Below are 25,925 nucleotides of genomic sequence, written 5' to 3'. Positions count from 1 at the left end.
TGGTTTTCAAAAATTCAATTTAAAAATGTACTTATCTTCACTTCTACGACAGTAAAAAAAAGGAGAGGGGAGAGGGACTGAATGATTTTGATTTCAGTATTATCCAGAAGTCAGTTTCAAAGCCAAGTAAGTTGAAACCCTCCAATATGCTGCTTATATGAAGAGTTGTAAAGTATTACAATGATATGACTCAGGAATTCTTGCTAATTATACAAACCTCAGCAATCATTTGCTGCACAGCAGAACATAAGACCTTGAAAACTGAAATCTAACTGCTTTCCAAATCAACATGTTGTGTAGTATCAAAACCTCGGTTCCTGTGCCAGATGTGGAAGAGCATCACAGAAAGTTATCTGTAGGCCAAATATAAAAGGCGGATGCTTTGTAGCTTTAAAATTTAGAAAAAGAGTAATATCATGAAAAGCGCTAAAGAGGGAAACAAGCTGCATCACATAACATTTTATAATACAAAATGAGATGCAGGCAATGTAATTTCACTTATGTGATTCAGTTACAAGCAATGCAAATGCAATCTCCCTGATTACACTCTAAAACAAAAGAAGGAATTTCATTATTCCACCACTGCACTACACATGCAAAAGTCACGCAATGCCCTATCTGCGTTAGAACAGAAACCACTATTTCGTATTTGGATGAGAATGACCTAAGTGGGTGAAATTAATCCCACTGCAGTGGGTGCAGGTAAGATGCAAATTGAGTAACACAACATCTGCTCTCACACAGTCAGTGGTATATAAGGTCTCATGCACTTAAGTGAATTCCACTGAACTTTGTCAATAACTAAACACAAAGAAATTGTATCTTAGATCCCTAAATCAAAAAATATCAAAGAATTTTATGCAAAAGGATCTTTTTCGTTGTTTTCATCTACCTTCTGGTTTCTTAAAAGCTTGAGAATATGAAAAGGTTACTCTGAAGTAAGACAGGCTGTGTGATGAATTAAAAGTACTTTAGCTTATCCTATATGACTCGCCAGGGAGTCAATTTATTAGCAACAGTCCTGTTTTCTGATTTAGCTTAAGCACTTTTCCTAGAGAACAGGAGTGTCCACACCAAGAGAAATTCTACAGTACCAGCTGCAGAATAGCCTTTTCTGAACTACTTGAATCAATTTTTCCTTGTACGGATACATCCTTACTCTTGATTTTCATTTTCACATTTCTCTATACTTAAGAGGAAAATTAACTTAAATCTTTCTTTATATTTGATAATAAACTACTGTACATAACTACTGTAAAATTTGCAATAAACTGCAGAGCTTGCAAAAACAAAATGCATAAATATATGGACTATCAGGTGATGCAATCATCATCACTTTTACTAACTTGTGCAGGTTTTTTTTATTAATCAAAAACACTGTTGCTCGTACTAGGAACATTTGTAATATTGTACTCATCCACTTATCCACAGTAATTTTTCTGAATATGCAAATAAAATAGCAGTTTTATCATTATGGAGCATGAAAAGATACATCTGGGGGACTGACTATGATAGAATTTTGTGACAGGTTAGCAAGGCTGTAGGGAACTTTTTTTCATGTAACATTTCTGTGAGTTTTCAGCAAAAAAAAATCCTTACTAAACATTCTGTAAAAAATAAGTAAAATTTCCCAGCATCCCTAAGAGGCTGATAACTATTTAGGGAATTTTTAAGTGAGAAAACAGATAGGCTAATTCAGTAAACTGCTCGAGGAAACAAAAAAATAGAAGCTGTTAAAACCTGGGAACAGCTGTCCTTTAACCATTTCTTCCTCTACATCTGGAGTCTTTTTTTTTTTCCTGCACTCTCACATCGTCACTGGAATTTCCAGTTGGACTGCATGAAGGACTTGCACTTGTCCTTACTGAAGTCAAGGTTCATAATGAGAGTAATGACGCAGGAATGCGAGCTAAGCGAAGCTCTTTCAAATCAAGATATCGACAGTCATCAACATTCAACAAAATTAGCAGTATATTCTTTGTCCTGTGATTACAGTCACTAACTTCCTACAAACTTTCTGCTTCTCCCTTCCCCTCCAAAATTTTATGCCATCAAGAACAGCAGACTCACAGACTGGTTCATAAAGAATATTGCCCTCCAGGTCAAACTTGGCAAGGTATTTCAGCCCATTCCAGCAATCTCTTCTGCAATTGATTATTCTATCTAGTTCTAATGTAATGGTTTTCTTTGACCTATAAAATCTTGAGCTCCTTCATCTCCTGCTGACTCTAAAAGACCTGAGAATAACTACACCCTTAAAAGGCAAGACTAGCTCTTTCTAGAAATAAGAGGCTTTGGTTGATCCACCTTTCAGAAACTCTATGGCTCCAAACGTTTTCCTCAAGCATGGCTTTGTCTGAGGGCTGCTGTAGAGGCTGGATGAAAACATGCCCAGCAGCTTTCTAGTAGCAACTGCTTTCATGTAAGAAACCATCTTCAGTACTTGTTTTTTTCTATTGGTATAACCTGTAGTAAAGAAGATCTCAAGGTTTTTTCCATGTTAAATAAAATTTGTCCAATTTTTTGTAACAAACCTTTTTTTAAAAAACTAATAAAGAGAATATTACACAGTTCCAAAGAGGTAGGCTGCTCTTGTCCACACAAGCGAGATTTTGTCTAAAGCATCGCAATCCTTAAAAGACTATTTGCCACTGAGTTAGTATCTTGCTGTGGCTACGATTCAATGCTTGTACACCCTTTAAAGTACGGCACCAAGGATAGCTGCAAATACAACTTAGTTTAACAAGCACACGTATATCTTTTGTAAGCCAGCTAATTAAAGATGTTGACAACCACAGAGGTCAGTGACATGTACCAGGTCACGTTACCCTTCCCTACAAGACATTCTTTCTCCTATACACACACACAACACATGATCCAGAAAGTTACTCTGCCTTTGACCTTTGCTAAATAACCATATCCAGAGAATAGCCTGAATTACAGACTTGCCATTTAACTACTTCTTAATATGAGGCAATGTGCCAGTTGTACCATGAGGCCCAAGCTCTCAGTAAGTCTGGGTTTGCCTAGCTGCCCTTGCCTCAGACAAGCCAACTCTTTGAAGTGACTCTAACCTCACAGGAATTTAGCAAGTTCTCTGACTTGTGGCCTGTACCACTCACTTTTCAGTTCCCACCCCAACGGTAAAAATGCAATTCCAACCCAAGCACAATGGGTACATGCTTGGATATGGAAGGACAACAGCAGAAGGACAATGGCAAATGGAACTCAGCCTTGGGATATTTAGTGTGACCTGCCACCAGTTTAACAAGATCTCAAAGCTACTCACTTAGGGTAATACAAAGTACAGCCATTTCCACAATTGGAAACAAGTGCAAGGAAGTGCTGTTGAGTGCATACACTACGCTGTGATTGCCTTATCATTTAGCTAAACAGAGGAAACTGTTACCCTGAAGACCTGTTGTTTCCACCTGAATTTTCTCTGATGGTTCCCAGCCTGTGATTCTCTATTTCATGAGTGTCCCACAAAGCTGTTTCATGTGAAATGGCAATTTGTATCAGGAAGTCTATAAAGATTATTGCCTTCACCATCAATTTCTCTCACAGATCTGGCAAAGGCCACCACTTAGAGGGTAGCATTTTAAAATACAAGCACAGATTCTGGCCCTCCTTAAAAGTCAGTGTATAAAAAGTGAGGCAGGATCTGCCTCTTAAGTACCCACAAGGAGTGAGGCAAAAAAAGGCCTTCTCTCTCTCCCACCAATCCAGAAACCACACTGCCAGCCCGTAGGCTGGCACAAACCCCAACTGCTCCTCATTTCCAGGTATGTTTTCAGTGAAATCTCTTCCCAATCCAGTTCACAGCAAAGCTGCACGAACAATCCGATCAGCAGAATGAAGAAAAAAAGCACAAAGCAGTGGCAGCACATGGCAGGAACAGTATCTTGAGCAAGCACCACAAATTAAAACTTAACATGGGTGAAACCACAGCCTCCAAGGGAGATTTCACACAACAGCCTAGACCTTGATGTAGACCTAGCTGTTCTCCTGCACTCCCTTGACACTTCTAGTATCGCAGTTGCACCCGCTGACTTGAATTAGCCCTGGAAGTTGTGCGACCCCTCCACAAGCCAATTAAGCTCACCAGAGTGGCTGAAGACTGCGTGCAACTGAAGTAATAGGAGCACTTGAGTAGGGCAGTGGACTGCCCTTTTCATAGAATCACAGAACCAGTGAGGTTGGAAGGGACCTCTGGAGATCATCTAGTCCAACCTCCCTGCTCAGCAGGGTCACCTAGAGCATGTTAGACAGGGTTGCATCCAGGCAGGCCTTGAAGATCTCCAGAGAAGGAGRCTCCACAACCTCTCTGGGCAACCTGTTACAGCGCTCTGTCACTCTCACAGGGAAGAAATTCCCCCTCACTGTCAGGCGGAACTTCCTGTGCTTCAGCTTCTGCCCATTGCCTCTTGTCCTGTCACACGGGACAACTGAAAAGAGTTTGTCCACATCCCCTTGACACCCTCCCTTCAGGTACTTGTACACATTGATAAGATCCCCCCTCAGACTTCTCTTCCCCAGGCTGAAGAGGCCCAGCTCTCGCAGCCTTTCCTCGTAGGGCAGGTGCTCCAGCCCTCTGATCATCTTTGTAGCCCTACGCTGGGCTCTCCCCAGTAGCTCCATGTCTCTCTTGTACTGAGGAGCCCAGAGCTGGGCACGGTACTTGAGATGAGGCCTCCCCAGGGCTGAGTAGAGGCGCAGGATCACCTCCCTCCACCCGCTGGCAACACTCTTCCTAATGCACCCCAGGAGACTACTGGCCTTCCTGGCCACAAGGGCACATTGCTGGCTCATGGTCTGCTTTTCAGCAGAAGCTATATGTTGGATTGGCACAGCAGATCCCCGAATTGTTAATCAAGCATTTTTTTCTTCCTATTAAGACAAAAAAAAAACCCTCCTTCGTCTAACGAGAATTTGCACTACTCCCAAACACTGTTTGATCTTGCATTGTATATTTGAATCTTAGATGCCTTATTTTGTTAGAGAGAGTATTAACCTTGGATGAGAAGCAGCCTTCCCAAACAGACAAAATTAAAAGCAAGCAAACAAAATGAATGGGAAAAAAAAAGCAAATAATTATAATATATTGAGATAACCAGAGACCTGACTGGAGTTTACTGTGCTGACTATACTGAACCTTCTTCATATATTTCTTTCCCAATGTCTCTCAGTCCTAATCACCTGTTTTTGTTACTCCATTTTTGTGTCTTCCTTGAACAAAACCTTCTCCTTACACGCTAACATTTTTTTTTAACTTTCAAAGCAGCATGTGACAACATTGTATATGAAAAACAGTGTTATGCTCTACACAATTTTGCAGTCTGTTTTTTCTTTTCTTCCTACAACCACTTGATTTTTTTCCTGAGGGACACGCTGACATGAATACCACATGAACTGCCAACTCTATGAGAGAAACATTTCAATCAATCATTACAACTAAAAATTAGAGCTCGAAAGTCCAATGGCCAGATGTAATTTCATGCCCTTCCAGTAACCCTACTGTACGGCTATCRCTGCCACTTCTTATCTTATCGCCATTTCAAACACTGTCTGCTATGGTCGGACACAGAGTCAGACTGAAACCAAGATGTTAAATGAACGCTTCTTCCCAACTCATTCTTGGGCTTCCAGTGAAACCGATCACTCCTCAGCGCGGTAACAAACCATGCTGGCATTCTGCTGCCTTTAGGAAGGGAGTCAAAAAGTGTCAAAAGGAAGCAAGCTTCCAAAGGTATCACTGCTTGCAAACACTCCCTCTGGGCAACAGGTAAGCATTACTTGTATTACATACGTATATATGCATACATGTATGCACATTACGTGTGTGTGTATATATATATATGTCTATATTCATACACATATACATACACACTACATGAGTATGAACTATAGGTGGGTTTTCTGATTCCTTCATTTTTATCACAGAAAAAAGACCGAGTCAAATTCTCTGTTACAACTGGTGAGCAGAGTAAGACGTTTAAAGGAGGTTATTCAGCTCGTATTTTAAAGGGCAGCTGAGGTGGCTGGCTGTTTTCTAGAGTAAAGAACTTAAATGTTTGATAATTTTGTTAAAATTCAGATAACTCCGCACTAGAAAGTGATGTCAGTTAGAGAAAATTATTTCTGCAATGTTTTTGTAACAGCAAAAGGTCTGGTACACATTAAACAGAATGAAACAAAACAGAAACCCAAACCAGGAAACAGTAAGTCTTAAGTTTCTTTCCTCTATCCAACTACTTGCTATCAGAGTGTAAGTTTTTTTTACAAATATAATGTGTCCTCATTAGCTGGATTTGTTAACATGATTAAAATTAAAGCTATACTAGCAAACTTTACTAAAATAGATTTGGCCTCTGTTCAGACTAACTGTCCATTCTCCCAGGGGAGCCACAGGTAGGACCTCTAAAAGAGGATTACAAACAGTTTTCAAGGGAAAAAGAACATCCTGTTGAAGCTCCATGTTACCAAGAAATTTTTCATTCACCCCATCCTGTCAGGTCAGCTTTAAGTGGGACCTTGCCAATCACCCTCACAGCTCCCCTAGAGGCCTCAAAACCAGAGACTGTCCAGTGAGATGATTTTACAGTTCAAAATGGGGTATTTCTTTTCATTCATTGCACTGGCTTGTGTCGCCACTCATTATGGCAGGGAAATCAGCAGCTCAGAATTCTCCATGCTTTAAAGCACTAGTCTGACACTGGCTTTCCGCAGGGCCGGACTCCCACTGATTTCCATCGGTGTGCTGCGGCCCTTCAGGACACAGTAATTACCTAAGATTACTCTTGTAGCTTTGAACAATAGTGGGAAATTCTTTACCTCTTGTTCGGAAATCATACAAAAGTTTCACTGTGGATTCGTTTTAGCTTTGCAATTCACCTTCATACTGAACTCTAAACACCTTCAAAACCATCCAACACCACAAGCTAGGTAAACTAGTAACTTCTTAGATATGTCTCATGAAGTACTTCTGCAAATAAACTGCAAAGTCAGCCACACAATAAACACTACTGATCAGTGTGGGCACTTAGTTTGACGACCTCTTCTTTCAGTAGCAGTGCCAGCCCTAGCAGCTCCCCGTCCCCTCTTGCTGTGAGGGGCTCCTGCTTCAGCACGCTCCCCCATCGCGCTGGTACAACCATTTGTGGGGACAGATGGTGAACAGGGCTGGAGAACTGAACTGAGCTACGTACAGTCTCTCTCTCCCTCACTCCAGGGGATTACTCTGAATTCCCAATTACATTAAGTGCACAGCAGTAACACAGGGAGAACAGAACAGCGGTGTGAAAGGAATATCACCACCACCACTAAAAAACAGGAGGCAAAAAAGCCCTCATAAAACCATAGCTTAATGTATCCATTGCTGTTATGAATTTAGCAAGCAACGGCTTAAATCAGCTCTCAAACCACAGTTGATCTTATGAGGATTGTTAATTCTAGCAGCTTAAAGCTTCCCTAGCTGCACCCCCACGACGCAGCTCTTTGTGAAACCACAATGCAAATCAGATTGCTGAACCATTTGGGAATTTAACATCAACTGAAGAAAGTGCTGAACTCTGACTAGGTGTGGGAAGAAGAGACTAGCAAATGCTTTCCTCGTTTGACTGCATGGTCGTAGCTAGTATTACGTGGAACAGTCTTGCTTTTGTAGCTCAGTTTAGGAAAATATTTCACAGCACATTAGTGTTTCTGCAAGGATGATGAAGATTTAAGCCCAAATCTTAATCTCACTAAAACTACTAACAAAATTTGCATGCACGGAGGTTGCACTTCACTGTTTCAAAATCTCTTTCAAACAACAAAACGGCCTCTTGAACGTATATGATGGGGTATGTGGCTTAGTCAAAGTACAAGTTAAGATTCTATGCTATTACTATTTATTTTCATAAATATTTAGGTCAAGTGCTGCAAAGCAGCATCACAAGAATCACAAAAAGCTCCTAGGTTCACTTCAAACAGATAGTCAATAGCAGCCACCTTCTCACTCATAACTGCAGGGAGCAGGGGAAAGAAAAGGCAGGTAAAGCTGTCAATCCAGAGTCGCCTATATTCTTCCTCTGTAAAACCACAAGCACTATAGAACCTTAAAAGTCCTTTCTAGCCATGGTGTCACTACTAACAGCTAATGTAATAGGAAATTTTAAGTCAAATAGCATATTAGCCAAAATAACACCAATAAATTGCAAAGTTGCAAGGCTTAGCATAAAAATGAAAAACACTAATGGAACACAGTGCAGTTTGTTCATACCATGTGCAGTCTAGGATCATGCATAATGTAACAGTGCAACTGCTAACAGCAGGCTCACAGAAGATAATTTACACTTGTTTTTATGGACATGAGGAACTGATCTTTGAAGCTGTCTCTAATGAGATTCTGCTTGGCCCTAACAGCATCCTGAGAGAATGTGCTGGTTTTCTCCCCTGCATCCAGTGCATATTCATAAAGACTTATTTAAATTTCACATGTGAATTGGTGTTCCCCCATCCCGTCTTAAAGTATGATTCTCACAGTGGGGGGAATACCTACTAACACATCTCACTTTATCTTCAAGTGTTTTTGCAATTACCCATAGTACCTTTGCTAATTACCAAAAGACACATGGGAGATAATGAATGAGGTTCCTTTCTCCTCATCTGGTTTAACTACTAACTTGATTAAGCCACAGGGTCACAGTGACATCACACCTGCATCATACATCGTGGAAGACACATCCAAAATACAGTCATAAGGGCTTCCTCAGAGAGCACAAAAGCATAACTCTGCAACAGATCAGAAAAATCTCATTCAAAAGCACAGGCAGCAGCATTAGAAACACAAATAAAAACAGTATTTTGTATGACAGAAGTAATAGCTCCTTTAATTCTATACCTACCTGTCTATGCATGTCCTTCCGATTATGAGACAGCAAAAACCATTCAATCAACATCATAAAATTTCAAGTCACAACTAATGCAGTAGCCAAAATGCCCTTCTACATATAGGAGATACTGTGGTATAACTGCTGCAAAATGGCAATTGGTGGGATGCATAATACTCAGAGTGTGAGGGGGAAGAGAACAGACCTTAACATAAGCATGCTGCACATGTAGTCACATCTGGTACCATAACCCTTGTACAGACCAGGAAAGATTCTCCAAAAGAGTGACCAACGTTCCAAGTACTTGTTTAAATGCCAAATAACGTCACCTCTGTAAGCAAGTATTCTGAGTGTGCTAACAAGTGTCCCTCTGCCCACTCTGTTCACCCACTTTTCATCTAAAGAAAAAAAAATGCACTTAATGAAACAAACATCACAGGAGAATAATCATCTTTGTTTTGGAAAAAAAAACAAATCATCATGTAATAAATACAGGGACCGAAGAAGTTTTTTTAAAAAAAATCTCTGGTTGCAGTATCCCTTCCTGCAGTTGCAATTAATCAATAAGAAGGGTCTATCAGGCACCTATTCAACATATTCCCATTGACCTCACATCCCAAAACATTTCCTACACTGGACATCAATCGCTAGACCTTTGAGAAAGGACCAAAGCCACAACTATATTTTATCAAAGAAAAGAGCATGACAGATCAAAATGGCATTGATGATTAAAAAAAGAAAACTAGACAACAGCCCATCCTAGGAAGGCAGGCAAAACCCCTGCTCTCCTGTTCTGTCCCTGACACAGCCACGGTACTGAACCATGTTTAGCAACATGTTCGATGAGGACTGCCTAAGTTTCACTTTCCCTTCCACGTCGCTCCCAAACACAGATACCCCTATACCAAGGTTCTGGACTATCACAATTTAAAGTCAATGAATTCAAGTAAACTAGAACTGATTTTCATTTAGATTAATATACTAGAATGTAAACTAAGGCAGTCCAGGAAACCTTTTCATGCTCCATCCCACTGCTCTTTCTGCAAGATATCAGTCAGGAGAGTGCAAAAATCAGACAGCTGGGGATAGTAGCTCCAGTAGCCAGTCATCATAACTAGTACTTAATATACTTAAGTTACACCATCAGCAGATCAACATTTTAACTTTTAGTCTTCTGCCTTTTTCTTCTCAGAAAACAGAGGGGAAAATCCATAAATTCTTTGGACATGCTTGTCAGCAAAGTTCATGTCCTACAAACATACAGTGCACTGTTTAGAGGATTCAAAGGATAGATAGTGTGATACATGACTTTTTCTTTAGAAGTCATTGCCTAATCTGACCCTAAACGAAGAAATTCTATAACCTGACAGCTGTTTAGTGCCTTAAATACAACACAAAGCACTGTGCTCTAGCTCGTATAAAGATGATCACATAACAAAGAATGCCACTATAACTGGTGTTATCTGAAGAAACTCTAGTTTCAATGGATGTAGAGACTAATCTACCCTCTTGCTTCCAGAGGAGTCCCTACAGGTAAGAGACGACAGTCATTTGCGGGAACTTATGAGGGAAGCTTTAGCAGTAACTACAATAGCTCTGTGTGCATACGTAGAGAAAGAGAATTTGTTCCCAGTGCAAACTGTTTGACACTTCTCACAAGCACACTAAGCCCAACAGAAGAAAAATCGAAAAGAATAAAAAAAAAGCACGTCTTTAAAGCTGTTAGGTTCTGGGCACAGCACTAAAAGGTTCAAGTGACCTTGCCTCAGTATGTTAACGTACAACCTCTTGGTCAGCATTGCGAGATTCCCTTGTGAAGAACTACAAGGCATAAGACTAGAAGCTCAAAAGCTAAAAAAGCTTTTTGTTAGGGAAATAATAAAACACTCATAAAACTTAAAGACAAGCTCTGATACTAATACTGGAGCAATAATGTGTCATATACTATTGCTATAGCTCATGCCAGAACAAGACTGCCTTTGAACACATACGCAGGCATTAAAATCATAACGAATGAAATGCAGCTGCAGGTGCAGGGTGCGGCGAAAACTATATTTTAAGCCAACATCTTATCTCTGATTATTTCTGGGTGTTTGAGATCACTTATCCATTTCTCATCTTTCCTTTACTCTGTTTCCTGCTTATAGCCACTGTATTAGTCACCTCCAATACAATCCTCTTGCATTTTATTAGACATGTGTCTGGACCCTAAAGAAATTCTATTGCCTCTTTATAACTAGATATCCAGAAAAACGCCAATTCTTCTATAACATTTTCTATGAATCTCCAATACTACGAACTAATCGATCAAAAAAAACTTCCACCAGCTTCCTGACTCAGTGTGCTTAATTTACCTCTTTTAACTCTATGTTGAGTGAAATGATTTCTAGAAGGTCTTTTCCACTCAGGAGAATGCTGTCTTTAAAACCTTCTAAAAGTTTTGATTGCCCTCTCTTGCATATCTTAATGTAAAATGATGGTATGAATGGACTATCAAGGAAGTCAGGTGATCCAAAGTTCTTTTTTCACTTAAATTAATATTCCTCTCACCAATCAAGACTGAATGCAAATACTGTTTTCAGGAAAACATGTTTGTATTACTGGTATCTACAATGAGCAAGTCTGAAAACAAAACAAAATCCTCCCAAACACAGAACATTTAATTTCCTTGAAATTGATATTTGGATTTCCTTTCTCTGTCTCAAAAGAAAATGAATGCTCTACTCACATACATTTTAAAAAAAACACCGTTTCTTGAAGGCACAGAAATTATGGTAATAGATAACTAACAACAAATGGTGAAAACTCCAAGAGTTAAGGTCTTCATTTTGTTGCCAAGATGATGTATCAGGTTCTGAGATAAACAGTATGTGTGATCCTTCCATTAACACAGTGGCACTGTCAAGATCCAGCAATACAAAGTAGCCTAGCAAAACACTGTCAAAGGTCACAGTGCAAAAAATACATGCATCACCCCTAGAGAATTATCATCATCGTTTTAATTCTCAGAGGTGTCTGAAACTGGCACTACAGCATTTGATCTGAGCAGCCTCATTATACTGAGAACACTCCTAGCAAAAACACTGTCCAGGAACTTTGTACAAACAATTAAAATATCCTCCAAAAGCTCGAAGAGGTTGCAATGACCCAGAATTCTCGCTCAGCAACCAAAGAGGGTCCTAAGTTGAAATATTTCCATTTTTAAGCTATAGAATAATCGACAGGAGAACAAAATTAGTTCTTCATATAAATAAGCCTTCCCTTTCAAAGATGCAAACATCACTGTTAAACAAAAGATAAAGGAAGATCAAGTTAATGTCAAAAAATACATATAATCAGAATGAAAACAATTTATTTAAATACCTTTCAAGTACTTTCAAAGATTAAACATGTCTGAACTCTATACACAATTTTTATAATTATGTATGTAGGTAGCTTTAATTCATTCCCTCCTGTCCACAAGCATGTCTGCCGCTAAGTGACAATGAAAGGAAAGGTGAATGTCGGTTGACTTTAAAAACAGCAATAAAAAAAAATCTTTAATTACTGTAATCGCAGGTGTGCACTGCTAACAACCACAGGCAAGAAATTCCTGTAAGAATCATGACTTAAAATTGAGGAAGCCACTCAACTTGGCATCTCTAAGTGACTGGTATTGTCCCACTGGAGGCAGTAAGAACGTCATTGCTACATTTAGTAAGTACAGGGCAGGGCTCTTATTTATTAAATATGCTGAAACACATTAAATTAGAATTCTGAACATTGATTTTCCCAAAAGCTACAGCTTTGCCATTTAAAAGAGAGAAAATAATCCTTAGGTAACTCTATCTGCTGGTCAAAGGCAAATGTGCTTTAAGAAGCAAAAATGCCTATAGTAATTAAAAAGTAATGATTTTTTTTTCTTTGTGCTCCCCCTATATCAAATGAGCATGAGGGAAGATATACTGCACTAGCACCTTTCCCTTCCCATAAACTGATACAATAGCTAAACATTTAGGAGTAATGCACTGACCCTGATGTTCCCAGCACTACACTCAATTCCTTATACCAGAGAAATTGTAAACGTGGTAAATAGCAAGTCTCCTGGTTTACAAATACATCAGATAAAGTCCCTCTATCATACTCCTTTCTCCTTCCCTCCCCCATTCTCTCTCCATCTGCTGCCCTCCTGGGAAGGGAGTGCTACACTTAACGGCTGTGTGCTTTTAAGTCTAATGTGCTGAATATAAGTTAATGCCCAGTACAGTAAGTGGGGACTCTGCTGTGAGGAAGCCTCTTGCAGTGTTTCTTCTTGCATCTATTGGAATCTTTGTAGCCCTAATGTCAAGAAACATGCAAAAAAGAAAGGTCTTAGAATACAAAATACAAAATCTGTGACAAACCTAAGTCTTACAAGATACCATAGCATAATCTTTTAAATGTAAGTTTTACAAGATACCATAGCATAATCTTTTAAATATTCTTCTTAGTAAAAACAGGATACTGCTCTGATTTTCTCCTCCTCTGTCTTTTCCTTGGCATAGTCATTTATATTTAGAAAACACATTCATTATTAAAAAAAAAAAAAAATAGTGGCAAGTACTTTCTCTGCCAGTGGACAGTACCCAGGACAACAGCATCAGCAAACTCAAGTTCCAGTCAAGAAACCTTCTTTCATCCTCATATAAATTACTATCTTCAGCCATTCTTTGAGAAAAATGTGTTTACAGCATAGCACAGGCAACTCTGTTGATAGGATTCTAATTTACAAGCTAAAAGAAAGAAATAACATGGTGCTGGATCCATTTCCGTTATCAAGAGGATGATCAACTGTACTGTAGGATTATGAGTTGCTCTCTTGACAGCCCCTCTACCTCCATCGCTCTTTGCTTCCTCCCCCAGTAAAGCTTCAGCAATGGCACATACTACCAGTGCTCATCCACCAGCACATTGTCTTGCCCAACTTTACCCTTAGTGTATCAGCAGTATGAATCCTTCAGGATCTGCTGGGTGAATCTCCTTCATGGAGCTTTACGGAGATTAAGACCAAGCTTTATGGTCAACTATTCAGGAGATAAACAGAAGGACTGCAACTCTAGGGAAATTTACAGTTAGGAACCCAGACTTACAGTTTTCTGCTGGGAGTACTGCTCCCAGCACGGTACTGGCTGCTTTACATACTACTGATGTCCAAGATTATCATACACCACCTTTTTGTTTGAAAAAGACACTATCAGAACAAAAATAACTAAACAAAGTCTAGTCACATATATTTCGTGATAGCATTTTTTGACTTTAGTGTTTTAAATGTATACAAATGTTTTGGTCACAATTTCATTGTTCTTATAATTAAAAACAACTAACAGCAGCACATAAAACCGGCTTTTTGGAGTAAGTCAAACTGAAAAATAGCAGTCTTACTGGCTCACATAAGAAAAAAAAAAACAAAGTAAATAGGTAAGACTTGAATCTCCAAATCCCATCAGAAACCAAGCCCTTTTCTTCTTCTGAAATAAAGGCTATGAAATGAGTGCCTGTATGTATACAGACATGCTTACCTCCTTACTTGGTTTAGCACTGCTCTGCGCATACACATTAGAGAAAAGATCAGAAAGACAGTATCAGGCCTGCTGCAAGTAGAAGCAATAGCACTGAAGTTCTTGAAATCACAACTGCATATACTAAGTATGATTCCAGCCACCAGGAACAAGAAGCCAATGTTTCCAGGACCAAAACTCACAGCTCACTTGAATCCTTTTCTAGGGACATGGAAAAACCTGATCTGAATTAAAAAGTGAATGATCCTACCACACAAGACTCAGGAGGGACTTCCTGGCACTTACTTTCTCTGCCAGCACTCAAAAACCCGTGACAATGCAGGTAACCACACGCCAAACTTTACAATATCATCAAAGAAGTAACACTGCAGCTCCTGAAAAAGGATGCATGTTCTAAAGAAATCTCTCTGCCTCACTGTATTTCTGCTATGCCTAGCTAAGTTTGTTTTCTCAAGTCAAGTTATGCCAGCTGAGATACTTTACAAAACTCAAACCAAACCAAACACTAACTTCTCTAGGRGGCAGACACATTGGCCCTCCACTTCTAAATTTTTCCGTAGAAACCCATGCTAGGCAAATGACTAAGCAATTGAGTTACCTCTGGTAGCTCAAGACCAGAAATAAAAACTCAGAAGTTAGTGTATAACATACAGCACAAAAATCAATGTTCATCACCAACACTTCAACAATTCTGAAATAGTCCTACATCAATCACACGCAAGCAGGCTATATAAAATCATACAGTGATGTAAAATAGGTATCTAAATTCACATCATTTACAGGGCCTCCTTGTAAAAAAAAGCGTGAGAGAGAAAAAGAGAGAGAGAAAGAAAAGCTACAGAAAATCTGATGCTTCCACAAATACATCCCCGCCTTCCTGGTATTTTTAAGAAAGAAACAACAAGCTTCCAGTGACAATACACGGCCTAACTATAAAGTATACCTATCTTTTCTGTCAAACCACATCATAGCAAGGAACCTCCTTAGTGAGCAATTTCACTCAGGCACAAGGAACTCTGGTAGAGGTCACTGGCATAAAATGAGTACTCGGTCAGGTACCATCACAAACCTCCCATAAGGTAAGAACACATTGCATATTGTATATAGAGATGAATCCATAAAAGTCAATCCTCAGTTAGTATGAGTGGACACTAAAGGAACTACCTGGTTAATACCGTAAGGTAGAACCAGATTATGTAATGAAAACATTCATTCATGGATCTCAGCAACTAACATGGGGACTTAGAATTAATGTACCTGTTACCTGAAGGCTTCTTTATGCTGTCAGTGCAGTGTAAGAAAACATTTACATATATATGCATAAAACCCAAATTTCATTTTCTCTTTCTCTCACAGGGTTCACCACAGGGGCCAGACTGACTCTAAAAGGTGTTGTTTTACCAGCATGATTTCTTCAGTGGAGTGAAGAAACGCCCACACTCTCAGGCCCACCAGTGAGCCACAGCTGACTGCCCTCTCGCCTATGCTGGCTACCCCTGCAACCCCACTATTTGTGAGGCCACCCCAAAACAGATCGCTAGAAGTACCTCATTGCAGGGTAGAGTGGGAGGAAAGAGGAAAGAGGAATGGGTATTTTTAACCTGAACCATTTCAGTAATAAGATTTATAGAGCAGTCTCACTGAAGACTGCCAGCACTACTGGGGAGGAGGCAAACTGTGCAGTACACGAATAGGAATGAGCAGCTGGGGATCGGCAGGCTCAGCACTGAAGCCCGGGTATCAAAGACCTTCACCCCTTCCAGTCCTCATAAGCAGCCTACAGGGAACATTTTTTACAGTTTGACAAACAGCGATAATTGCACAAGGCCAGTACCTTATGCTGAGGGATTCATTCAGTGTTCATTCATTTTGGAAAGTATGAAAACCTCCCTGGTAGCCTGTCCCATTACCAGTAGAAGTAAAAGGTTTCATCACCAATTTAAACAAAATCTAGCTTCCCTATCAGAACCATGCAGTATGGTAACATAGTAACTAATGGAGAGATGGTGACAAAGCATTACTTTAAACCTCTTCTACACTATAATAATAGTATTAGCACATTTACAGCATCAGTCTTTCATGTATGTCAAAATATTTTTTAAAGTAGACTGGTATTATTGCTTTTTACAGATGACAAAGAGAGAGGTCAGAAACAACCCATTCTTTAAGAGAGAATACAACAGAATGACTGTTATGTTTGCATAAACAAAACTCGGGTTCAGGCCCCTGTTACTTTAATTACCAAAGTGCAATCCCCAAGCCATACATAATCACTGTACAAACATTTTCACTTTCAGTGTGTTCTACTTAAGCATCTCAAAATACTTTAAATATAATTAAAGCAAAGTACACCCTTATGAAAAAAACCAGTCTTTTTATTCTCATGTTATAGGTTAAATTTAAATTTAGGGCTTACGTTATGTTTAAATTTTGCAAAATAAGTGATTTAAAAATCACTGATTCACAAGTGATTGTGATTAAAAACACAATCACTAAGATTGGTAGAGATCTTTCATTTAAACAAACACACATAGACGGATGCACATATATATATATATGTGCTCCTATAAAACAGTTTTCCTAATGAAAAGTAAAATCAGCATCTTTGCAAGGCAATTYCCACTGTTCTCCTGTATGAGAATGAGAAAATGCAATCAGCTGATGGCCCTTTTCTCGAGCGGGGACTGTTTATTTTGGGACAGCTGTATGGCTCCTCACCTGCAGCTGTCCTCACCTCCTTTCTGCTGGAATCCTCACTCCTGCTGCAGGGAGAGCTCAGCTGCTCCAGGCGCAGCTGCCAAATGGCTGCTGCTGTTGGCTTAGTGCATTAAGAAAAACACGTTTTGTTTTGCTTATGCACTGAGTTGTAAACTGCTGCATTTCAGTAGCCACCCAGGCTAGGAGGGACCAATGAGAGAAGGGAAGCTAAATACGCACAAAGGTAAATTGATTGTGCTTTTGAGTCTGGGCCCTAAATAAAAATCCCTCTGCACAGAAGTAAGGCTCCCGTTTTAAATACATTTGCTCAATGTATTTTTGTTTTCAGAAGCAGAACTTAAATGTGATTTGCTCACTCCTCAGAGAGTAGTGATTTTAAAAATTTATTTAGAAAAAATAAATAGTAAAAAGCAAATTAAGTGGTTACTAGCTACACACACTTTCATAAGAAAAGTCAGTAACAGACAAAGCAACAATTGTGTCAAAATGATAATTCCGAGTACATGAGTATCACCTAAAATAAACTGTCCAGTTGCACCAGATACAGCTAGCTAGTTTAGCCTCAGCATGCCTGCACTCTTGCAACCTGTATTACATGTACGAACTGCACAATTCTGTATGTCAAGTGAGTCTACATTCTACTAAAGACAGTTCCCCCTCCCAATCATGTACTTCATACGAAGCAACAGTTGAGAATATTGTAAATCAAATACATGAATTTCCCACCAACTTCACTGCAACCTACTGCAACCTAAAATTTTCTTCAGAGAACCATCCTATATGCAGTAAAAAAGCATGCAAGATCCTATTTCTCAAGGTCCATAGTTTCTTCATTAGGACTCTGGGTTTCACCAGTTTAGGACTTGATCACAGTTAAAAGTTTTTCTTCTATGCCTGTATGGCTACATTTTATAGTACTTTCTTACTATATATACACATTTACACACACTCATACATTTTTATATACTTTATTCAACTACACATATGTAGTCCTACTAATACAAAACGCTATGTTCATGCTTATCTAACTGGATCAGTCTGCAGGAGTTTGGGCCACTGCTAGTACATCTTCACAGAACTCTCCTGGCATCACCCAGCTTCTCAACGCAGGCATTTTTCACAAGAAATACAAAAATGCAAAGAAAAAGATTTGTTTCACTCTCCTCTTTTGTATCTAGTAGGAAGACTATTTACTTAAGTAAATTATTTTTCGCGTAGATCTGTTCCATTTTTCTGGTCTGAGGAAAAGAAAGGTGAAACAGGTAGGATTCCACAGAGCTGAGCCATATTATTTCTGTTAAATCAAAACGGTTAAATACTCACTGTGGCTCAACAGCAGGGTTTTTTTAAAAAAAAAAAATGAGAGAGAGGGGGGGAGAACGGGAAGGGGAGAACGGGAGGACACCCTAAGCAACCAGTTCATACCTGATGAATTCAACTATCCACCTCGAAGGCTTGGTCATTCATGTTTTTTCCTGCCATTGCCTTATGACAGCAGAAATGTTCTGCACCCTCTCTACTTCGAGGCTGCAGTTCCACAGGAAAAAGGCTCGAGCAGCTCCCAGTGAACGCCCATGCTATGCTCCTCATCCATGCTACGCTCCTCGGAGCCTTCCTTCCACGGGTGCCCAGCTCCTCCTGTGGGTGCTGGCTGTGCCCCAAGGCTGCAGCCCACTGCTCCTTCTCACTGCTGCTGGCAGCAGCGCTGACTGCGTAGCCTCGTGCAGACTACATGGGCGTCTAAACATGTTTACAGGGTTTTTCTTTTTAAACCTAATTATTTGTCAGAATTTTATTATTTTTTAAGTCATTCGGGTTCTCAGATCACAGTCACACTAAATCCAAAAACAAAAATCAACTGTGCAGCAGAACTGAGAAGACAGCACTACGTGGAAGGAGCAAGAAGTACTARCATCTAATACTATATTTGCCTCTTAAACCTACAACTCCTAACGCAAAAAAAGGAAAAGTACAAAAAATTTCAGAAAAAGAATAATTATTAAGAAGCAAAGAAAGGCATAATTTTATCATTATTACTATTATTATTTTGTAGCTGTCCTTCAAAGTAGGGAATACAGATAATTCAGTTAATTAAATGAAAATAAACATGACTTGTACAAAACATTAATATACAAATATTTAAAAATATTTTCAGAGAATCAGTGTAACCAAAGGATGTAGGGAGGCACAGGGAAGTTGCTACAAAATGTCCAAAAAATAAACTTGGACTCCATTTATCTGAAAAAATTGGACATTGAATGTTATCTTTAGAACACCTGCTCAAACATTAATTAGTATTTTTAAAAAATTGAGAAATTGATAAAATGTGTATAGTATTTGAGTCTAAGTAATTGACAAATTTGCTACTACAATCAGCCTAAGCAAAGGGAGCTTCAATATGTTATTTACCTTATGGTATCCTTAAATAAATTCACTAAGTAGTTCTGAGGTAAAAATAAACACAGTAAAAAACCTGTGCCCCTGTAGATTAAAATACATGACATTATCATGTGAAAGGCATTGTATGAGAGTGGGAGAAGAGAAGGACGCGTCTCAGGGAAGAGGAAGCCTAACAGCAGTATTTCTCTATACACCAGGTTTGTATTGGTGAGATTACACAAGCTTGTGAAATGAAAATCAGGCCCAACGAATACAAGGAACAGAAAAGGCTCAGTATGTGCCAAGTATCCTGTTTTCTTTTAAATCCAGTTTTTACCTTTGCAAATGAAGATGCATATTCATAGATAAATTACTTAAAAAACACACCTTCAGGAGAGAACATTATTCCCTAACTGCAACCCACCACTGAATTATGATATGGCAGCAGTGCCCTGTAGCAATCTATTGCCCTGCTATTCACCTACATGTCATAATGCTCAGGGTTYCTGTGGTGCTTTTCATTCATTTCTCAACATTACACAATTTTTTAAAATAAATTTTTCTCTAACTCCCTCCTCAAACTTCCCTCTTTTTATAGAAATGTATGCATTAATTTAAGATAACACAAAAGAAAAGCAAAACTGTAAAACTAAACCAAAGCAAACAAGCTGCAGCAATGTGGCATTAACAAAGATGTAACAGGGTAAAAGGATCATGGCTTCTTTGTTATCACTGCTTTCASAGTTTTTTTTTTCAGGGTTTCTCACTTGACGATAGCCTCTTTCAGAAGTATGCACAACGCTCCTATTATAAAACTCGGGAAGACTAACAAGCCCCCTCCCCAAGTTACAATATGCTCTCCCATCCCCTCCCCCCTACACACACACATCCCAAATAACTCTACTGTTCTTAGTTACACCAACCTGTAGCCTTGGTCTCATATTCATGTACCCCTTACCCCTAACACCAACTTTAGACACCTGCTAGAATCCTAACCTTTCTTCCCTTAACAGGTTTACTAAAATCCACCATTTGTTATCCAGTCCTACACCAAAAGCGCATCTCCCCTGCTGTCACATCGTTTCCTTTGCTTCTTTTTTAATTCTGAGATTAACCCTCTTCCATCTTTTTTAAATCTTTGTAAGAGACTTCTCCCTCTTGTTATCTCCCTTTCAGCATGCCACACCCTTCCTTGAAACAGAATTACTGAAATTAAGAAAACAGCATTTTAGATAAAAATCCTGTAAAAAAATTATCACTATATTATTTATTTAAATTGTACAACTCCTTCAATCTAATAAAGCATCTTCTAAGCATGTATGCAGTTAATACCATTTATGAGGTAAATTAGGAAAGTTGATGCTATAATTATTTGTTAATTTCCAAAATAAAACATCAGTTACTTTTAAAATGGTAAACATCATACTTATTCTGGTCTTAATTCAGCTCCCACAGGAATGAATGGCAACAAGAAGGAATCTTTTAAAACTGCTTTCTAAATCGTTATTGCTTATTCTGAACTCGTTCTATACACAGAATTCCTGCTCAACACCAGTAAGAAGTGCAGTTTGAGTGCAAAATACGCAGCAGAAACTCACTGACATGATCTGAATAGTGGATTAAGCAACAGAAACATCATTTTTAAAAGCAGAGTTACACAATTGTAGCAGTAAATCACACGGAATTAATGCAAACTTTTTTGGCAATGAAAAGTCAGATGCACAGCAGATACTCTTCAGCATCCTTCTTCAGGAAAGTTGCTTTTAGGAAGATTGTAACCACAGGAAATACTATTAAAAGGTGTTAAACTCCTATAATTGTGACTCTTCAGGTGGGATCCTACACAACAAAAATGCAATGAAATACTATACAACTTTTTCCACTCTTATGCAAAATCCTTATCAAATTCAGTGATGAAAAAACATCCAAAATCCTGACCAACAAGGATGCACAGGCAGCCAGGAGATGTCCCCTTTGTTTTAGTTTCATATGCTCTTCAGACTATTTATCATTTAAAGAAAAAGAACCTTTACAGAAATAACCGATAAAGATCAAACTTCACTAAACAATGGAAAGGAAATTCAGAGCAAAAGCTAGCACTTAGCTCTTAACCCAAAGCATTGTGCCTAGGTATTATGCTGTAGAATGATCTTACAAGCCATACAATATCCAAGAATAACAAGGTGAGGTAAGGAGCCTACAGCTCCACATTTCCAAAGCTTTTGTTGGTATAAGCTCAGGCCATGAACATTATTTTAACATAGTATTTGTACTTCTTGGGACTAATTGTTCAGCAGTCTCTGATTCCTTTGTCCTCCTGGTTGCGAGTGGAATGCAGCATGCGGCACACGTTCAACTCACAAAGAAGGACAAAGGATTCAGTGATCAGGGGGACAATTAGTCCCAATTAGGCCTATTTTGCAGCTGAGTGTAAAGGGTGGGGGAAGGGTGCTTAAATTTTAAAGCAATGGGTCCCTCAGGCTAGTTAAAGGGAGATCACTAAAGTGACAAGTGTCAGAAAATGCACCCTACTGTACATCACAGTAAGTTTCACCAAGTCAGTGGCATTGCTCCCGAGGCAGAGTCATACCCCAGAGATGACACAGTCCGATGTCTCATACACACTACATAAGAAATCTGGTAGCCATTTTGCCTATTTGCTACTACAGCTAATAAATTTTTCCAGTTCTCAACACACTCCTTCAGTATTGGTTCTCAATTTAAGCACGCACACACACACACACAAAGACAAGTTATTAATACTTACATATGCACATGTGGAGGCTGAAACCTGCTCTGATTAATATTGTAGTGTGTAAATGCCTGCGTTGGATTTGAGCTGTATTCATCCACCGTTATGGTAACTTTGCCTTGTGAAGGAATTCCATGAGCCATCCTTCCTCCTTATGGACATGAGCAATTTACAACTTCCCAAGGCTGAGAGCGGGGCAGGGCATCGTGTTCCAGGCAGCTCCAGAGTCCAAGCACCTCCTCATCCACTCCGTGTACCTCTACAAAGAGGGAAAAACATCAGACTTTGCTGAAAACATGAAGACGACGTTAACCTACACAGACACGTTAGTCTATTCTGCCCTGACTTCCATTCAAAAATCTTAAATCTAAATTTCTGATGTACCATCAACCGACTATCTAACCATTGCTCTTCACAACTCTTTTTACTACTTCATCATTTAATTCCACCATCTTTAAACACACCTAAAGGATGAACACTTAAAATAAAGTTTTTTTWAAAAAAAAATCTTCTACAAAATAATCTGCATGGAAACCCCCAGTTAATCCATATTTACTATTCTTTATTTCAAATAAACAATTTACGGTAATTACTACCACGAAAACTAAAAAGTAGGTCTAACTTCCTGAAGGACAAATGGCTTTCAGTAAATCTACATATTTATTTTCAAGGCACTGTTTTAGCTTGGCAGAACAAGTTACATTTGAAGGACTTTTGGAAACTGAAACAAGGTAGAAAAGTCTAAAATTGCATAGGGATAGGTAAACTCAAATACCTTTCAATCAAGATATTTGTCCTAAGACAGACCAGTATCCAAACAACAAATGTGTGYTATAGTCTACTATCAACTAAACAGCTTTGCATTCAAACAGTAAYGATTTGTTAAATTTAACAGTATCAGTCTATGAATAAATATTTCTGCATTTATAGTGAAATGCACTATCTATATGTTTCCTGCTAAAGAACAGGTCTGCAATTCTCTAAAAGCATCACTATTTTTAACTTAGTAAGATATCATTTAGTACAAATACCAAAGGGTTTTTCACATGTTAAACGTACTTTTGTATTCAGATCATGAATGTTCTATGATAAGAGCATAAGGCTAACAGAAATTTCCAAAATTTTATCTCTGTTGAGACCCTGCAAAGAATTTGAGTTTCAGTTTCTCCAGTAAATAAAATTAAGGTAACGCGGCTACCCTCCTTCAGACAGAATTTGTGAAAATTGCAGTGCTGATGTTTGAAGAACTTACACAATGAGAAGTTCTATAAAAGTACTGTTCATGACATAAATCCTCAGCTGGGGCACACCATCATAGCCTCAATGACTTAAATGAAATTATGACAATTTAAATCAGTCGATCTACCCTTCAATTGCCATATACAATAGCAGATTTTTCGTATCTGTGTGTAATTTACAAAAGCAAACCTGTACTTGCTGGGAAGAAAAACAGGTAGGAAAGAGAAGAGAATCATCTGAGCCCCAGGCATCAAACTAAGCAATATTTTTCCAGTGAAATATTTCTGGACTTTAATCTTAGCTCCTAGATAGAAATGTGTTTGCCATGTGTAATGTTACACATTTGGAATCTTTGATTTGTATTCAAAATATATTTTTAATACAAAGACTAATTTCCAGTTTGGCACAAAGTACGACAGAAATGCCCTGCAAATGGCAGATGGCCTGCTATAGGCCATTTATTTTATTATTTTACAACCTCAGGCCTACGTAGGCTTCCATATGTTAGTCCAGTTAAGACATTCTGAAACCTTCATTCCAGTAATTAGGTTCTATTCTTCATCTTCTTTATCAGCAAAAAGTAGACAAAATGAAATTAAACCATGAAGTTCCCACCTAAAAACTGAGTTACTGGTGACATAGTACATCTCAGTAAGTAAGGTTATGGTTTGTTGTTTATACTAACCAGCTTTTGTAAGAAAAAGCGCAATAGTTTCACGGGTTAAAAAAAATCAATAAGGTGGGCTTTATTAAATCAAATCTTTGCTGTCTTAGTATGATGTAAGATATGTACGCCAATTGCTTACAAATTATAATATAGCGGTTACCATACCAAGTTTGCAGCTGTTTCCTTAATTTCCCTCACAATTATATTTTACTGTTATTTTGCATAACAGTAAAACACAACACCTGCTTCAAATTGCAGTCCTGCTCCAAGTACTGTAATTCTTTTGAGATACAAACTATGAAGAGTGTGCAGCACAGAACAGCATAATTGCCCTGCACTGAAAAGTAAATACAAATGAWAACATCTTCCTGTTAGAGAAATGACCATCATTAACAAGAATGCTAGCCATCAAAGCTCCAAAGAAAAAAACTTTTTTTAAACATAGTAAGAACTTTAATGTTTGCATAAATTATGCAGTACTATGAAAACTGTACTTCTATTTTTTTTCAAGTAAAAAGCTGCTATATAAAATGGAAACCATTAAACCAACCAGAAAAAAAATATACTTGGAGTTTTAGAAAAGCTAAATCACACTAGTTTCAGTAACCTAGCATAAGACAGGTCAGAAGATGAAATTTCATATTACAGTTTATTCAGGGAAAAAAATACCTAATTTGTTGGTGACTGAATTTCCCATAAAGATAACAATAAGCATTTTTATAAGGTTTACAACAATCTGTTACAGGAAAATTTCAACTAACATWAAAAAAATTGTAAGAGGATACTTAACTAGCTATATTAAGTACATTAGAGTTGACTTTCAATGTAATATTAAGAATAGAAGCTGCAATTGCTTCCCACTGTTACCATCTTTAATCCTAAGAATAAACCTCTACACTTAAATAAGACAAAGCCAAATAAAGCATCCTATCAGAATGAAATTCAAACAACAAATACCAAAACTGGGGGGGAAAGCAAAACAAAACAAACAAAAAGAGCATGCAGTCGAATTGGGTGCCAATTTGCTGATTCCCCTCTAGAGCTCTACACAGTACCAGAGCTCACCTCCCAAAAGCCCCTACTTATTATCTTTCTTTAATAAATTTCTTTGAAGAAAATGTCAAACAGGAGTCAAGTACTTCAAAAYTTTCAAAAACAAATTTATTTTAGGCCCATAGAAAAAAAGGCTACTTTTCATCACTACTGTTCTTCCTCCAACTGTAATCACCCTTTAAAGATTACATAGAGGAGATCAGTACAAAATAATAAAAGTTGCATGGTTTTTCACTATGGTCAAGTACAACAATGTGCAATGTTTTACAATCCTTATGTGGCATTTTTAAAATAATTATATTAAAAAGCCTAAATAAATAATTTTAGCATGTAGAATTTTCCCAAATATAGCAGTTATCCTGGGAATAACAACCAGTTTCCACTGAGAATTTATATCAACACTAACAAGACAYGCTGTTGTATTATTCTGTCCAGCTTCTAAGGTATTAAAGTAAAGCTATAAAACTGAGACTTTTCCCCCACRAGGGTGAATGCAAACTTACGTGCAACTAATTTTAAACCAGTACAGTGCTAGAGTATCTAAAAACCATCATAAACATACACAGATAGGGAATGCTAAAACAGTATTAAATTTCACAGAACACTATACATACAAACACTACATATGTGCACACACACGCATGCATATGAAAAACACATTTTCCTCCAATAAAGTATTTACACCTTCCTGATTTGAGTTTCAAAAA

General features: G+C 38.3%; 1 protein-coding gene across 1 annotated transcript in view; it reads right to left on the bottom strand.

Annotated features, from left to right (window-relative positions):
• The window catches only part of MPPED2 (metallophosphoesterase domain containing 2), a 102,180-nt gene extending 79,474 nt beyond the window's left edge, over positions 1-22,706 (bottom strand). The window contains exon 1 of the mRNA XM_085300982.1: positions 22,275-22,706. Coding sequence (XP_085157108.1) covers positions 22,275-22,402 — 128 coding nt within the window. The 5' untranslated portion in view covers positions 22,403-22,706. The remainder of the gene's footprint in view (positions 1-22,274) is intronic.
• Positions 22,707-25,925: the final 3,219 nt, after the last annotated feature.

This window comes from Rhea americana, unplaced genomic scaffold (assembly GCF_003343005.1).
Source record: "Rhea americana isolate MKP2758 unplaced genomic scaffold, rheAme1 scaffold_17, whole genome shotgun sequence".
NCBI classification, from domain to species: domain Eukaryota; kingdom Metazoa; phylum Chordata; class Aves; order Rheiformes; family Rheidae; genus Rhea; species Rhea americana.
Note: the sequence above shows the minus strand (reverse complement) of the source record. Positions and strands in the feature narration are given on the sequence as shown.